An 18,189-nucleotide genomic window follows, 5' to 3' on the forward strand; every position below is an offset into this window, starting at 1 on the left:
CCTGAGTAGCTGGGATTACAGATGCCCACCACCACGCCTGGCTAATTTTTGTATTTTTAGTAGAGACAGGGTTTCACCATGTTGGTCAGGCTGCTCTTGAATTCCTGACCTCAGGTGATCCACCCGCCTCAGCCTCCCAAAATGCTTCAATTACAGACATGAGCCACTGTGCCCACCTGTATCCTCTTCTTTTCTTGCTTGCTTACTTTTTTGTTTAGAAACAGGGTCTTACTCTGTCACCAAGGTTGGAGTGTAGTGGCATGATCATAACTCACTGCGGCTTCAAACTCCTGGGCTCAAGCGATCTTCCCTTCTCAGCCTCAGCCTCCTGATTAGCTGGGGCTACTAGAGGTGCATACCACCATGCCTGGCTACTTTTTCCATTTTTTGTAGAGACAGGATCTCACCTTTCCTTCATTGGATTTAAGGTTGATCCTAATCCAGTATGACCTCATCTTCACCTGATTACATCTGCAAAGTCCCTATTTCCAAACAAAGTCAAATTCACAGGTACCAGAAGTTATGACTTGAATGTATCTTTTTGTGAGCCACAGTTCAACCCACTACTATTATCTATTGCTGTGTAACAAATTACGCTAAAATTTAGTGGTTAAAACAACAGACATTTATGACCCTGGGTCAGGAACCTGCGTACTGCTTAACTGAGTACCTCTGCCTCAAAGTTACAGTCCAGCCGCCAAGTGGAGCAGTGGTCTTATCTAATAGCTCTACTTTGGTGGGAGCATCTGCCTCCTTGACCACTCTATTGGTTGATTTGGCAGTTTTAGCAAGTTGATAGTCAAATTTGGAGGAACTGATTAACAGGAAAACTGAAGAGGGAAGGTATGGGCTTCTATACTAGCACCTGGTTCAAAGTAAGGAAATGGAGGAACCTGGTTAATCACTGTTTCCCCATCTGTTCCACTGACCAGTGCCTAAGTCCATGGGAGAGTTGGATGGATGGGGGCATAAGTAACACTACTTAAGATCACAAGATCTCCTGGGTACTGTGAGGCTTTGTGCAGGGGTGCAGTTTGGTGGCCAGAGGCCAAATACAGCTTGCAGTTGTGTAATGTTTGGCCTGAAAAATGACGTTAGCAATTTTTAATTAGTTTCCAACTCTTGAAAATTAGGAGATTTCCCATAAAAATCAAACTTCCTTACTTCTCTCATAAGAAAAATATGGAAACATACAGTAACTTTGGATAGTACTACATTCACTACCTAGCTCACTACAGTTTGCATCTGACTGCTGCATATAGACATGGGTCCATGAGTCCTACTCTAGTCTCAGTGGCAAGGCACAGCCAGCACCTACCTTGCAAGATCAGATATTCCCCAAATAAATATTTATTTATTTTGGAGATAGGGTTGGCTCTGTTACCTAGACTGGAATGCAATGGCCTGATCTTGGCTCACTGCAACCTCTGTCTTCTGGACTCAAGTGACCCTCCCACCTCAACCTCCTGAGTAGTCCCTACAGGCACATACCACCATGCCTGGCTAATTTTTGTATTTTTTGTAGAGACAGGGTTTTGTCATGTTGCCCAGGCTGGTCGAACTCCTGAGCTCAAGTAATCCTCCCACCTCAACCTCCCAAATTGCTAGCATTACAGGTGTGAGGCACTGCACCCAGCCTGCAATAATATTTTTTTTCTGGTATCAAACCTAATTTTAAATTCCATCTTTTAAATAACTAGCCATCCTATTTTTAAATTTATGGTCACCACTTATTCATTTATCAGATATTTATTGGGGAGCTAGTATGTGCAAGGTTCTATGCTAGGTCCTGGGAATATTGAGACAAGCCAGATGTGGCCCCTATCTTTGTGGAATTGAACTTGTAATTTAAAATCAGTGCCTACGTTTTGAAATGATTTAAATTACCAAAAATAAAGTCTGAGATTTACAGTTTTAAAGTGGGTACCATTTAAATACTATGTTTTGTTCTACAGTAAAGTTCTGAGTAGATTTTGTGTCATTGACTATTACTTTTTCTTACTGTTTTTCCCCCTTGCAGGAGAAATGCTCTCATATGGAGACAGGCAAGAGGTGGAAATCAGAGGGTGCTCACTTTGGTGTGTTGAGCTGATCCGGGATTGTCTTCTGGAGCTTATTGAACAAAAGGGTGAAAAACCTAGTGGAGAGATCAATTCTATTCTTCTGGATTATTACTTATGGGACTATGCCCGTGACCATAGGGAAGATATGAAAGGAATTCCGTTTCATCGCACACGTTGCATATATTATTGACCTCAAGTGTAAACTGATCCAAAGAAAACCCCCTGCATTTTATATCATGTCATCTGTACAGTTTTGCTTTGATATTTAGAGAACATGGTCGAGGTTATAGGAATGAGGAAATTGATTACCCATTCTCACTTTAAAAAATACTTCCTAGGCTGGGCACAGTGGCTTATGCCTATAATCCCAGCACTGTGGGAGGCTGAGGCGAGTGGATCACCTGAGGTCAGGAGTTGGAGACCGCCTGGCCAACATGGTGAAACCCCATCTCTACTAAAAATACAAAATTAGCTGGGCGTGGTGGCACATACATGTAATCCCAGTTACTTGGGTGGCTGAGGCAAGAGAATTGCTTGAACTCAGGAGGTGGAGGTTGCAGTGAGGCGAGATTGTGCCACTGCACTCCAGCCTGAGCAACAAGAGCAAAACTTCCTCTCAAAAAAAAAAAAAAAAAAAAAATCTTCCTAGGCCAGATGTAGTGGCTCACATGTGTAATCTTAGCACTTTGGGAGGCCAAGGCGGGAAGATTACTTGAGGCGAGGAGTTCAAGACCAGTCTAGGCAACATAGGGGGACCCTCATCTCTACAAAAATTTAAAAATTAGCCTAGCGTGGTGGCATGCTGTGTAATCCCAAATACGTAGTAGGCTGAGGCTGAAGAGGGTGGATTGCTTGAGCCTAGGAGTTTGAGGCTGCAGTGAGCCACGGTCATACCACTGCATTCTACCCTGGGCAACAGATGGAGACCTTGTCTAAAAAAAAAAAATTCCTGATAGATCACTGTATATTCCCAACTTTATCATTTGTCTGCCTGTTTAGTTTTGACTTTTTTTTTTCTGTGGACATGCAGTTGACAGAAATAGTGAAGGAACTTTAATATTTTATTTAAATTTCTTAAAACTAATCATGCCTTATGTGACTAATCTTCAGTGATAATATTTCAGCTGTTGATATATTTTCTTGAGGTATAGTAATTTTCAGTATACCTTAATCGTTTGGTATAAAAAAGAGAGAGGTTTTTGATGTATGAATGCTGTTCTTGTAAAAATCAATCTTGACACTTTATTTTAAACTTTTTTTTTGGTAATGATAGTGGGTTTTGTACATCATGATTTTCAATTTAGGATATCTGTTTGTCTAATTTGTTTTTGCAGAGTAACTATATTGGAATTGAATAAAAATATTCAAAATTTTTCTTAAACCTGGAATGGATTATTTCATTAAAATAGAATTTACCATATATAATTTTTTTCTTTTTTTTACCATATATAATTTTAAAAGATTTACTGTAAGTTAGATTATTTACTTTCTGCTGCAGAACTCTCATTACCTGTCAAGTACTCATTTCCCACCACCCCCGCCACGTTCTTTCTAACAGAATCTTGATTGTGTTAGGTATCTACCTTGTCTGCTTGCTGTGACTTCAGAAGTCAGAAAAAGATGCCCTTTTCCCAAGCACTTTACTGCCATCTACTGGAAATTTGTCATAATAACCTTACAAATGACTGACTACGAGTGAGGCCTCCTGGAGTTGTGCAGTACACAACTTGCACAACCATAGTAGTGGTCCTCTGTCTATCCCTGTCCTGTGTGACTCGGGATGGTGATCCCACCCCCAGTTCTAGAGGTAGATCTTGAATGAATGGTTTACTATTCCTGGTCACTTTACCATCCTTGCCTGTGATTGTTTTGATGACGGGTATATAATCAAGTTCTGGACAGTGATGCTGGATGACAAGTCTGCTGGGAAGCTTCTAGAAAAGGATTCTTCACTTTTAAGAAAGAGATACAGGACAAAGGTCCCTTTTCTTCCTCTGAGCAATGCTTTTAGCATGATACCTGCTATCATGCAGGTAGCCATTTTGTGAAGCTAGAGCCCAGCTGTACCTTTCATTCCTGAGCCCATCCTATCCATGGACTTCATATGTGAGATAATAAACACATTACCTTATTATTTCCAGCATCTTGAATTAGTATTCTGTAACTTGCACCAGAAAGCATCATAACAGTTTCCAGTGTAATCTCTGGGCCTCTGCTCCTGCCACCCTTCCTGCACTTCTCCCTGTCCTCCCTTCCCCCTTTCCCTCTTCTCCCCTTTACTTCTCTGCCCTTCTCTTTCTTCTTCCCTTCTTTCCCCTCCCCCCTTTTTCCTCTCCTCCACTCTTTTTTTTTATTTTTTATTTTTTTAGAGATGGTCTCACTGTCACCCAGGCTGGAATATAGTCGTGAGATCATAGCTCACTGTAACCGTGAACTCCTGGACTCAATCCTCCCAAAGTTCCAGGGTCCACAGGCGCATGCCACTACACCTGGCTAATTTTTAAATTTTTTGTAGAGATGGGGTATCACTATGTTGCTCAGTCTGGTCTCAAACTCCTAGGCTCAAGCAATTCTGCCATGGGCCTCCCAAAGCATTGAGTTTACAGCTGTGAGCCGTGATTTCCCACACCCAGCTGCCTTTTCTCTTCTGACACTGAGCATAACCTGGCATCACAATCCATCACAATCCCGGATGCCTGCATTCTAATCTAGGTAGCAGGATTGAAAAAGCAATAAAGAAGCGTACAAAGGGCTGAAGCCAGGTGCAGTGGCTCGTTCCTATGCTCTCAGCCACTGGGTGGTGAGGAGGGACTGAGGTAGGAGTTCATGTCCACCCTGGGCAATGTAGCAAAATCCAATCGTTTAAAAAAAAAAAAAAGGAAAAACAAACAAAAAGCGTTGATAAGAAAGGCTCTGGTAGCCACCACATTCCATTTTGGTTTCATCTTACTAGAATTTAGTCACGTGACCACAACTAACTGCCAAGAAGACTAGGAAAGTGGCATGTATTATGGGCATTGGGTACCAGGTACACTGTGTAAAGAGTACAGATGGGCCTGGGCACAGTGGCTCATTCCTATAATCCCAGCACTTTGAGAAGCCAAAGGCAGGATGATCGCTTTAGCCCAGGAGGTCCAGGCCACAGTGAGCAATGATCACCACTGCACTTCAACCTGGGCAACAGAGTGAAACCCCAGTCTCAAAAAAAAAAAAAAAGGTATAGGTGGATACTGGGAAACAGCAAGAAGTTTTTGCCACCCATTACATGGATTTTATAATTTTCTTAGCTGATACAGACTAAGAGCATTAAAATAACATTTTACCTAATGGCTTTAACAGCCATTGATGATCATTTTTCAGATCTGTTATTTCATTAGGGATTGCAAAATGGTAATGTTCTAGTTCTAACATCTTTGGTGTTTGGGAATTTGTGTGGAGATAACATCCCTCTTGGATTTCAGGGTAGTCTGGGGGAACATAATTAACATGGGCATAGCTCCTGACGTTCCAGAAGAGAATGGAATGTAGAATTAAGTTCTGAAAGTGTTTTCAGTTGTGTTAATTCATGCTGCACACGCTTTTAAAGATAATGAAAATGTGCACAGCCTCCTGAAACTCCCTGGCACAGCCCTCCATTCAGAGAAGTCTTTTCTAATTCCTTGGTGACTCAGTTTCCTTTAGTAGCCTTTGATTTGCCATCAGTTATAAAATATTTCATTTTGTATACAAATTTCTATTATTTTTCTTCAGAGGCTTCCTCATGATTTGCCTAGCTCTACAAATTCAAGTTGTTTAGCCAAGGCACCTTGTCAATGCCTTCCAACCAAAGTAAACAGGTTAGATTTATTACTTGTCGCATGGGATGCCTCAGTAGGAGGATTATTTGGGGCAGGGTCTAAGGAAACTGTTCTGTTGAGATTGGATACTGTCAGAAAGCAGGATCAGTTATACAATCGGCTGCTCTACCATTGACTGCCTCAAATTTTATCTATAGGGAGGGCAGACAAGAGTAAGGATAAAGCTCTCATTGGTTAAAAAAAAAAAGTTGGCAGTCACTCATTTTAGTGGAGATAGGATGTTTAGGTACTTTGCATGGCACTGTGCCCTTGTATTTGTCTGTAGTTATGCAAAATTCTGAAGTGGCCTTATTTAGTCTTACTTTATCATGGTCTCTGAGTAACCTTTCTGATATTAGTATTCTGTGAGATTATGTCCAACAGAAGACTAACATGGTATCGCTGTGGGTGCCAGGCCAGTTTTTTGTCAGGGGCTGCTTTTTTTCCTTTATCAACCTTAAACTTTCCCCTAATTAGCACCAAGGCAAATTAACAGATTTCATTTCATTCAATTCAGAAATCATGTATTGAGCTTCCTCACAGTGTCCCCTCCCCTGAAGCTGAATGGATAATGGCTTAATAATCTGGTTGGCACCCCAGTCTGCCCCAGATGCAGATTTAATGACTGTATATGACTTAGGGGATCAGCTTTGAGGCAACTAGATCTTCCTTTTCCTTGCAACTCTATGACCCATCTTTTTTAGGTGTGCTTGAACTTTTTTTTTATTTTTTATTTTTTGCTTTAGTTTACAATTTCCAGCTTTTTGGTGGGTGCTTTAGTCAAATACAAAACCTAAACAAGTAAGGGAATTGATCTATTCAGGCTATTACAATAGGAAAAGCATTCCAAATCCTAAGATCAGAGTCTCTTAGCAGGGTGATTTTGCCTTAGACTTTTATAGGGAGGAGTATAGAAGTTACAGGTGGAGGACTTCCATGTGGGATTGTTTTGCAATCAGAAGTCTCAGTCAATTGCCAAACAGGAAATATTTATCTCTGTGTCACGCTGGTTTTAGGTGGACAAAGAGTTCTAGTAGAGAGACAAAGAATGGGGGATTGGGCCGGGCATGGTGACACACATCTGTAATCCCACCACTTTGGGAGGCCCACGCAGGAGGATCACTTGAGCCCAGGAGTTCAAGACCAGCCTAGGCAACATAGCAAGACCCTGTCTCTACAGAAAAAAAAAAAAAAAAAAATTGTAAAAAAGAATAAGGAATTGAAGGTTCTGTGTCTGGTCTTGTCCCACTGGGATGGGATAATCTCATGGGATACCATATAATACCATGGTGTATGCAGTTCATGGGTGACCAAAACATTGTTATGTGATGCATGCCTATAATTTGTAAAATTCCTTGCAGGTATACAATTTATTGACTAAACAATTGGAAGTTTGGAGAAACATATTATTGTGCCATTCAGCTAAATTTCTCTTTTTTCCATACACTGTGTATCTTTTCCTTTCTTTTAGCCCTTTGGGTTAAGGATATTTTAGTTTTAAATGAAATAAATCAAACTAAAACTAGCATAGTGAAAAAGTAATTGTAGTGATCAACAAAATAAGCCCAGGGATAGACCTGGCCTTAGCCATGATCATGTAACTACAGTCTAGGGATTAAAATGCACAAAGACCGTATCTCATATTTCTTTTCTTTTTTTTCTTTTTTTTTTTTGACAGAGTGTCACTCTTGTTGCTCAAGCTGGAGTGCAATGGCACAATCTTGGCTCACTGCAGCCTCCACCTCCTGGGTTCAGCATTTCTCCTGCTTCAGCCTCCTGAGTAGCTGGGATTACAGGTGCACACCACCACACCGGCTAATTTTTTGTATTTTTAGTAGAAACGGGGTTTCTCCATGTTAGCTAGGCTGGTCTCAAACTCCTGACCTCAGGTGATCTGCCCGCCTCAGCCTCCCACAGTGCTGAGAATACAGGCCTGAGCCACCGCTTCCAGCCATATACTTCATATTTCTTTTTGCTCCTTGAAAGAGATGATTATAACATCTGGTGATTCCAGGAAACAGAGTGCAAGTTGTTGTCAATAACCCAGGCAAGGCCGGGCGCGGTGGCTCAAGCCTGTAATCCCAGTACTTTGGGAGGCCGAGACGGGCGCATCACGAGGTCAGGAGATCGAGACCATCTTGGCTAACCCGGTGAAACCCCGTCTCTACTAAAAAATACAAAAAACTAGCCGGGCGAGGTGGCGGGCGCCTGTGGTCCCAGCTACTTGGGAGGCTGAGGCAGGAGAATGGCGTGAACCTGGGAGGCGGAGCTTGCAGTGAGCTGAGATCCGGCCACTGCAGTCCAGCCTGGGCGACAGAGCGAGACTCCGTCTCAAAAAAAAAAAAAAAAAAAAAAATAACCCAAGCAAAAATCAGAGGCTTGACTGAGGAGCCTGGTTTGGGTCCTAGGTCCCTGACCCTGGTCTGGAAGCAAGGGCCACTCGTGATTGCCTGGCCTACCAGGTAGATCAGGGTTAGTTCTTAATGAAAAAAAAAAAGGCTGCTAGTAGAAAGGAAAGGGATGATAGGCACCCAAGACAACTTTGCCTTCAATACCTTCATATGTTCAGAACTCTTCAGCAGTGGGGGATCATTTTAGATTGGGAGCTGTTGAAAAAGAGCCAGGGAAAGGCTATTTTCTAAGTTGGTCCTAAGAAAGCACTAATCCTAGGCCAGACGCCATGGCTCACGCCTGTAATCCCAGCACTTTGGGAGGCCAAGGCGAGCAGATCACTTGAGGTCAGGAGTTTGAAACCAGGCTGGCCAATATGGTGAAATCCCATCTGTACTAAAAATACAAAAATTAGCCGGGTATGGTGGCACATGTCCGTAGTCCCAGCTACTCAGGAGACTGAAGCAAGAGAATCGCTTAAACCCAGGAGGCAGAGGTTGCAGTGAGCCAAGATGGCATCACTGCACTTCCAGCCTGGGCAACAGAAGGAGACTGTCTGGAAAAAAATAGTTCCTCATCAACATTTTACCTAGAAACCATTGAGGATCATTTCCCATATCTATTATTTCATTAGGGGTTGCACAATGGTAATGTTCTAATATTCCTTTTTGCATTCATTAGCTGGTATTGTTCTATAAAGAAGAGCTTTTCCTCTATCAGGTTATCCACCCACCTTGGCCTCCCAAAGTGCTGGGATTACAGGCATGAGCCACCATGCCCAGCCGATGAGGAACTTTTTAATGGATGAATTACATTGAAAAATATCTGTACTCATCTATAATCTTAACATCACCAAAAGCAGGATATGCAAACGTTACATGCCTCCTGGTGTGTTGCAACAGGAAGTACATATTCCCATCTATGAATTATTCTTGCCAGAAGAATTGAACCTGAATCTAATCAAGAATCTAGATCTAACTTACTGGTTTACAGGAAATGTAGGAAACAGAGGAACAAGTTAAATGAAAATACAGTATATGATCAGCCAATTCTAAAGTGTGAGAAATCCTATAGGACAAATAGTACCTTTCCCTCTCCTCTCCTCTCTCCTCTCTCCTCTCTTCTCTCCTCTCCTTCTTCTCTCCCTTTCCCTTCCTTTCCTTTCCTTTCCTTTCCTTCTTTCCTTCTTCTCTCCCTTTCCTTTCCTTCTTCTCTCCCTTCCCTCCCCTCCCCTCCCGTCCCCTTCCCTCCCCTGCCCTTCCCTTCCCTTCTCTTCCTTCCTCTCTCTGTCTCTTTCTTCTTTTAAGACTGGGTCTCACTCTGTCACCCAGGCTGGAACACAGTGGCATGGTCACAGTTCACTGTGGCCTCACCCTTCCTGGCTCAGTTGATCCTCCCACCCTCAGCCTCCCAAGTAGCTAGGACTACAGGCACATGCTACCACAACCAGGGAATTTGTAAATATTTTGTAGAGACAGGGTCTCCCCTTGTTGCCCAGGCTTGTCTCAAACTCCTAGCCTCAAGCCATCTTCCCACCTCAGCCTCTCAAAGTGCTGGGATTACAGGCGAGAGCCACCACACCCGGCCTCTTCCTCTTCTTAAAAGGACACTAATTCCATCATGGGGTTCAACCCCCATGACCTCATCTAAATCTAATTATCTCCTAAAGGCCCTACCTGCAAATACTATCACGTTGGGGGTTAGGGTTTCAACATATGAATTTTGGGGAGCACAAGCATTCAATCCACAGCAATACTCCCCAAAACTGAAAGGTTCTCAAAGAGATATTTATGCATACATGTTCATAGCAGCATAATTGACAATAGCCAAAAGGTGGAAGCAGCCCAAGTGGCCATCGGTGGATGAATGGATAAATAAATTGTGACACATACATACAATGGAATATTAATTCAACCTTAAAAAGGAAGGAAATTCTGATATATGCACAACATGGATGAAACTTGAGGACATCATACTATGTGAAATAGTCACAAAAGGACTAATACTCTATGACTCCACTTCTATAACCTAGAGTAGTTAAATCCATAGAGACAGAAAGTAGCATGGTGGCTGCCAGGGGTTAGGGAAAGAAGGAAATAGTGAGTTATTGTTTAACGGGTGTACAGTTTCAGTTCTCCAAGATGAAATGAGTTCTGAATATTGGCTGTACAACAGTGTGAAGCTACTTAACCATTTTATGTATGTACATATGTATTTATTTTTGAGATGGAGTCTTGCTCTGTTGCCCAGGCGGGAGTGCAGTGGTGCAATCTCGGCTCACTGCAACCTCTGTCTCCTGGGTTCAAGCAATTCTCCTGCCTCAGCCTCCTGAGTAGCTGGGATTACAGACATACACCACCATGTCCAGCTAATTTTGTATTTTTAGTAGAGATGGGGTTTTGCCATTTTGGCCATATAATCTTGAACTCCTGACCTCAGGTGATCCTCCCACTTCAGCCTCCCAAAGTGCTGGGATTACAGGTGTGAGCCACCGTGCCCGGCAAGTACTTAACCATTTTAAAGTGTACAGCTCAGTAGTGTTAAGGTAGTCAATTTTATGTTATGTACATTTTACCATAATTTTTTAAAAGGTGAGGGTAATTGTTATTGATTAAAAGAGAACTAAGGTACATATCAATCAAATGCCATATATAGTCCGTGTTTGGAGCCATGTTTGGAGTCCATGTTTGGAGCCAATCAGCTGTAAAACAAACAACAAAACTTGAGATGCATTATGTAGAAAACTGCAGCTCTGCTCAGCTCAGCCTCTGGGGAGGTGTGTTGACTTTGTCATCTGACAGATGGAAGCTTCAGTCTTGCCTTTGCCACTTAACCGTGTAGGCTTTAGCAAGTTAACTGTTTTCTGTTTTTTATTTTTTTTTATTTCCGTAAACATTCACTGACTCTCTGGGATGTGCTAGTTATCTATTATGTATTAGACATTGACTGTGCTCAAAAATAGAGACATCAAGATAAATAACAGGTTAGGCACAGTGAATCACACCTCTAATCCCAGCACTTTGGGAGGCCAATATGGGAAGGAAGATTTGAGACCAGGAGTTCAATACCAGCCCAGACAACATAAGGTGACCCTGTCTCTACAAAAAATTAAATTAGGCCAGGCGTGGTGGCTCACGCCTGTAATCCCAGAACTCTGGGAGGCCAAGGCGGGTGTATCCTGAGGTCAGGAGTTTGAGACCAGCCTGGCCAACATGCCAAAACCCCATCTCTACTAAAAATACTGGGCATGGTGGTGTATGTCTGTAATCCCAGCTACTCAGGAGGCTGAGGCAGGAGAATCGCTTGAACCCAGCAGGCAAAGGTTGCAGTGAGCTGAGATCATGCCATTGCATTCCAGCTTGGGTGACAAGAGTGAAACTCCATCTCAAAACAAACAAACAAACAAACAAACAAAAAAATACAAAAAAAAAGTTAAAATATTAGCCAGGCATGGTGGTGTGCACCTGTATCCTAGCTACTCTGGAGGCTGAAGGGGGAGGGCTATTTGCACCCAGGAGTTCAAGGTTACAATGACCTGTAATCAAATCACTACACTCCAGCCTGGGCAACAGAGTAAGACCCTGTCTTTTAAAAAAGTCACAACCTTTAACTCCACCATCCAGAGATAATGGTGGTTATCATTTTAGTGAATTTTGTTGAACATTTTTACATCTTATGATTTTTCATTTTAGTTTTAAAAATTATTTTACTTTACAGACAGGGTCTTGCTCTGTCACTCAGGCTGGAGTGCAGTGGCTCAATCATAGATCACAGCAGCCTCCAACTCTTGGGCTCAAGCAATTCTACTGCCTTAGCCTCCTAGGTAGCTGGCACTACAGGTGCATGCCACCATGCCCAACTAATTTTTTTTTCTTTCTTTCTTCTTTTTTTTTTTTTTAGAGAAGGTGTTCTTACTGTGTTGCCCAGGCTGGTCTTGAACACCTGTCTTCAACTGATCCTACTGCCTCAGCCTCCCAAAGTGCTGGGATTGCAGAAATGACCCACTACACCTTCGGTTTTCTTCTAATCTTCTGCCTTCTAGGTCCTCATGGCCAACCTCTGGTTTTGTCCAGCACCAGACTGGACAAATGTGTCAGTTAGCAGTACAGACAACATTGAAGATTTTGCAGGGGAGAGAGAGGAAGGGGGTTGAATTGCACACTTCACAGCAAGAACATAAAGGCTACCACTGGCTGGGCGTGGTGGCTCACGCCTGGAATCCCAGCACTTTGGGAGGCTGAGGCGGGCAGATCACGAGGTCAGGGGTTTGAGACTAGCCTGACCAACATAGTGATACCTTGTCTCTACTAAAAATACAAAAATTAGCCGGGCATGGTGGCGCGCGCCTGTAATCCCAGCTACTCAGGAGGCTGAGGCGGGAGAATTGCTTGAACCCGGGAGGCAGAGGTTGCAGTGAGCCAATATTGTGCCATTGCACTCCAGCCTGGGTGACAGAGCAAGACTCAATCAATCAATCAATAAATGCCACCATTAGCCATTCCCAGTGTCCCTGGGATTCCCTTATCAGTTATCCTCTGCCTCCTCTCTGCTTCAACTTCTCCCAACACCACCCCCTTTCCCCATCTTCCTCATTCCTTCTCAAGAGCAGTCAAATTTTCTTCCCCTTGTCTCAGATGAGCAACAACACCCTCCTCTCTGAAGCTTGGGTACTAACCAAATCAGGCTTAGGAGGCTTATCTTCCACCTAGGGACAGGCTAGCAAAGCATCTTCTCAGCAAAACTTGTCTGTCCACACATGGATTTCCTGTTCCAGCTGTTAAGGAATGGTATTCTCCATGCCATCACAGAAAGGTTTTAGGTCAAGGACAGACAGTGAGATTCATGTCGTAGATAGATCAGTGTAGAAGGTGTGGAGGGTGGATATGTAAGAGCAAGACTGGAGACAGGGGGACTAGTTAGTAGGCTGTTGCAGTAGTCTAGGTGAGTGATTGTGAGATCTTGAACTAGAGTAGAAAGGATTTGAAATATTCAGATATAAAACAAGCAGAATTTGGTGTTCAGAATAGGGCATGGGGTGGAGGGGGGGAGGAAATAAAGGTTGCCTCCAATAAGTCCTGCCTCCTAGTAGTCATACTCTCATGCAACCCCATCCCCTGAATGTGGGATAGACCCAGTGACTTGCTTCTAATGAACAGAATGTGGCAAAGGTGATGGGATATCCTGTCTACAATCAAGTTATAAGTGACTCTGACTTCTGTCTTGCTGGTTTTCTTTCCAGGGCTCGTCTTACATGCCCAATGTGATCCAGAGGGCCACCTGTTCAAGGAACTAAGCGGAAGGAACTGAGGGCAGCCTCTGACTAACAGCCAGCAGGAATGTGTCCCTCAGTCCAACAGCACTCAAGAACTACCACCAAAAAGGCTGGGCGTGGTGACTCACGCCTGTAATCCCAGCACTTTGGGAGGCCGAGGAGGGTGGATCATGAGGTCAGGAGATCGAGACCATCCTGGCTAACACAGTGAAACCCCATCTCTATTAAAAATGCAAAAAATTAGCCAGGCGTGGTGGCGGGCGCCTGTAGTCCCAGCTACTCAGGAGGCTGAGGCAGGAGAATGGTGTGAACCAGGGAAGTGGAGGTTGCAGTGAGCCGAGATTGTGCCACTGCACTCCAGCCTGGGCGACAGAGCAAGACTCCATCTCAAAAAAAAAAAAAAAAGACCTACCACCGAACACTACAGAAGCTTGGAAACAGATTCTGCCCCAGTTGACCCTGAAATGATCATGGCCCTGACTGATACCTTGATTGCAACCTTGTGAGATCTCTGAAGCAGAGAATCTAGCTAACCCATGCTCAGATTTCTGACCTATAGAAGCTACGACATAAGAAATTTTTTTTTTTTTTTTTTTTTTTTTTTGAGACAGAGTCCTGCTATGTCACCAGGCTGGAGTGCACTGGCACAATCTTGGCTCACTGAAACCTCCACCTCCGGGGTTCAGGCAATTCTCTGCCTCAGCCTCCCGAGTAGCTGGGATTACAGGCGTCTGCCACCATGCCCAGCTAATTTTTATATTTCTGGTGGAGACAGGGTTTCACCATGTTGGCCAGGATGGTTTCGAATTCCTGACCTCGTCATCCGCCCACCTCGGCCTCCCAAAGTGCTGAAATTACAGGTGTGAGCCAACGAGCCCAGCCAAGAAATTTGTTTTAAGCCACTAAGATTTGGGGAAATAGTTCAGCAATAGATAAATAAGAGAAGAGGTGTATAATAGTGTTTAGTAGATGAAAATGTCATTTTTGATCCATTGTCAGCCAGATTGTTACCTTAGACCAGAATATTTCAAATTGTAGACTGCAATCCATTAGTAGGTCATGAAGTCAATTTAAAGGGTTGTAATCAACATTAAGAAAAATTGGGCTGGGTATGGTGGTTCATGCCTGTAATCCTAACATTTTGGGAGGCCAGGGCACAGAATCACTTGAGGCTAGGAGTTCAAGACCGGCCTGGGCAACACAGCAAGAATCCATCTCTACAAAAATAATAAAAACTTTGCTGAGCATTGTGGCCGGTGCCTGTATTCCCAGCTACTTGGGAGAGTGACGTGGGAGGATTGCTTGAGCCTGGGAGGTTGAGGCTGCAGTGAGTCATGATTGCACCACTATACTCAGCCTGGGAGACAGAGTGAGACCCTGTCTCAAAAAAAAAAAAAAAAAAAAAAAATTGAAGTAGAATAGGGCCAGGCATGGTGGCTTACTCCTGTAATTCCAGCACTTTGGGAGGCTGAGATGGGAGGATCACTTGAGACCAGGTGTTTGAGACCAACCTGGTCAACATAGCAAGACCCTATCTCTAAGAAAAAGAAAAGTAGAATAGAATAAAATACATAGAACATTGCACTTAGTAAAGGTTAAGTATTGTTTCCCAAAACTTTTGTTTTCACTTATTATTTATTTATTTATTGAGATGGAGTCTTGCTCTGTCTCCAGGCTGGAGTACAATGGTGCAATCTTGGCTCACTGCAACCTCTGCCTCCAGGGTTCAAGCAATTCTCCTGCCTCAGCCTCCCTAGTAGCTGGGATTACAGGCACACACCACCTCACCCAGCTAATTTTTATATTTTTAGTAGAGACGGAGTTTCACCATGTTGGCCAGGATGGTCTCCTGACCTTGTGATCCGCCCACCTTGGCCTCCCAAAGTGCTGGGATTACAGGCGTGAGCCACCATGCCTGGCCTTGTTTTCATTTATACACATACCTGTGTATTGAGTCATGATGTCAAGTGAATTTCTGATAGTGGCTCAGTATCAATCAAATTCGAAAGCCACTGTCCTAGGCTTGCTTTTCAGATTGGGGTGATGGATTCTTTCCTAGTCTCCCAAGGTTCCCCTCATGAATGGTGGAGATTGTGGCTGCCCAGTTTGATCATTAGGCCAAGCAAATCCACCTGGCATGGGTTGACAGGACCCAAGCAGTATGTTTCCTTAGGAAAGTTAACATTCTCTATACTAAGTTAAGGAGCCAAAGGCAAATGATGGCACAGAAAGCCTCACTCTGTCACGCAGGCTGGAGTGCAATGGCGCAGTCTCGGGTCACTGCAACCTCCTCCTCCTGGGTTCAAGTGATTCTCCCGCCTCAGCCTCCTGAGTAGCTGGGACTACAGGCACATGCCACCACACCCGGCTAATTTTTGTATTTTTAGTAGAGACGGGGTTTCACTATGTTGACCAGGCTGGTCTTGAACTCCTGACCTCATGATCCGCCCGCCTCAGCCTCCCAAAGTGCTGGGATTACAGGTGTGTGCCACCACTGTGCCCCACCAGAAATCCCATTTTTTGAAGTGTAAAGCTTCTTTTCTCTCTGCCAGAGAAATTAAGTGAAACCATCAAACATTATAGCAACCTTAAAATAATTTAAAGTGGGAGAAGAGGTACGATCTGTGGTTTCCTTAATACTTCCTTTCTTTCCTGGACCCAGCTTTTCTCAAAATGTGGGTGAGGGAAGATGATTTAGGGGAAAAGGGCACATGTTTCTTTTTTCTTTTTTTTTTTTTTGAGACAGAGTCTTGCTCTGTCACCCAGGCTGGAGTGCAGTGGCCAGATCTCAGCTCACTGCAAGCTCCACCTCCCGGGTTTACACCATTCTCCTACCTCAGCCTCCCGAGTAGCTGGGACTACAGGCACCCGCCACCTCGCCCGGCCAGTTTTTTGTATTTTTAGTAGAGACGGGGTTTCACCGTGTTAGCCAGGATGGTCTCGATCTCCTGACCTCGTGATCCGCCCGTCTCGGCCTCCCAAAGTGCTGGGATTACAGGCTTGAGCCACCGCGCCCGGCCATGTTTCTTTATTTAATTTGGTCTAGCTGTAATTTTCTGTTTGTTACTGCTTTTCTAGTAAAGTGGACTGGGCATGGATGTTTTTCTCTGTGGGACAGGCATCCCAAAGCTGGTCTCCCATGGGACGTATGCAGAGTTCTTCAGTGGACCTAAAAGATACAGTTCCCTTAAGGAGAAGACATAGTTCCTATAAGAAGATCCAGCACTGGCTCAATTATTTCTGTTAATCCCAAGCCCAGCTCCTCCCACTGCCTCTTACTGATTGGGACTCATCTGCAGGAGACAGTCCTCAAGACAATCTTCATGGGGCTCAAGTTGGGTACCCTCCAAAGGAAACCCTGGACCATGAGCAAATCACAGGTTCTCCCCTCCTAAATTGTAGGAACACAGGCTGCTCTACTACAGCGCCTTCTCAGTTGCTTCGCTCCATTCTCGAGAAGCGGATCAGCTTACTTCTTCCATAGTTGCTCTCACCAGAAGGCCAGGTTTCCTCTTCTTGCACATCACACAGGGTTTCCCTGTCACTCTGAGAGCCTCCTTCGACTTAGGTGGGAGGCCGCTTACTCTCCAACCCACAAGGCCCAAGACCCCTTGACTCCACTGCCCAGTCTTTCGTACAGAGACTTAAAAAAGAGATAGGATTGGAATTTAAATGGAATTAGTTTAGTCCTGCTATACATCCTAGGGAGGAAGGGTTGGCAATGGCTGGCATTCACTTTACAATGTGGGGAACTGAAGTAACTCCTTTTCTCTAACTCTGGACTCAAGACATCAATTTGGGGACAATGGAAAATGCCCCATTCTAATGCTGTTAGGCATTTGCTGACCTCCTCTCTGCAATTGTGTGGCCTCTTGAGAACTTCTGTTGAGACTTCCGGTATTCCTAGACTTAAATTGTTACCTACTATTAATTATTGAAGCTTTGTCAGCAGACCAGTTTGACTCACCAATTCACGGTCATGATGTGAGTTTGTTTTCAAAAAGAGTTCTAAAAATGCAGCATAATCAATTCAAATCTTAGAATTTTAAAAATTATGTATTATTTATTATTTTTTTGAGGTAGAGTCTCATTTTGTCACCCAGGCTGGAATGCAGTGGTGCAACGATGGCTCACTGCAGCCTTGACCTCCCAGGCTCAAACGATCCTCCCACCTCCACCTCCAGAGTAGCTGTAACTGCAGGCATGCTCGGCCACACCCGACTAAGTTTTGATTTTTTGTAGGGATGGGCGGGGGGGGGGGTCTCATTATGTTGCCCAGGCTGGTCTCGAACTCCTGGGCTCAAGTGATCCTCCCAGTTTAGCCTCCCAACGTGCTGAGATTACAGGTGTGAGCCACTGTGCCCAGCCTGAATTTTTAAAAATTTAAATAATTCAGTTAAAAGAAAAAAAAATAAAAACCATAAATAGTCAGCTTTTTTTCCCACCTTCATTCCTGTATTTCATGAGAGAAGGAGGTATTTTTGAAGATGCTTAGATTGTGCTACTAAAAACAGGAGGCACTACAGCTTTTAAAGCTAAATTGGTAAAGTATTACCATGCGACCCAGCAATTCCACTCTTAGGTCCATACCTAAAAGACCTGAAAACAGGCCTGGTGGGGTGGCTCA

The 18,189-nt window shown here is 43.8% G+C and overlaps 1 protein-coding gene across 2 annotated transcripts in view; it reads left to right on the forward strand.

The window, feature by feature from the left end:
- The window catches only part of CUNH9orf64 (chromosome unknown C9orf64 homolog), a 29,081-nt gene extending 15,356 nt beyond the window's left edge, over window positions 1–13,725 (forward strand). The window contains exon 4 of one of the 2 annotated variants that reach the window (XM_033236957.1): window positions 13,530–13,725. In XM_033236957.1, coding sequence (XP_033092848.1) covers window positions 13,530–13,597 — 68 coding nt within the window. In that variant the 3' untranslated portion in view covers window positions 13,598–13,725. Of the gene's footprint in view, window positions 1–2,020; window positions 3,445–13,529 lie in introns of those variants that run through there. The other variant, XM_033236956.1, reaches the window with a different exon arrangement.
- Window positions 13,726–18,189: the final 4,464 nt, after the last annotated feature.

This window comes from Trachypithecus francoisi, unplaced genomic scaffold (genome assembly GCF_009764315.1).
Source record: "Trachypithecus francoisi isolate TF-2019V2 unplaced genomic scaffold, Tfra_2.0 Lachesis_group16, whole genome shotgun sequence".
Taxonomy (NCBI): Eukaryota; Metazoa; Chordata; class Mammalia; order Primates; family Cercopithecidae; genus Trachypithecus; species Trachypithecus francoisi.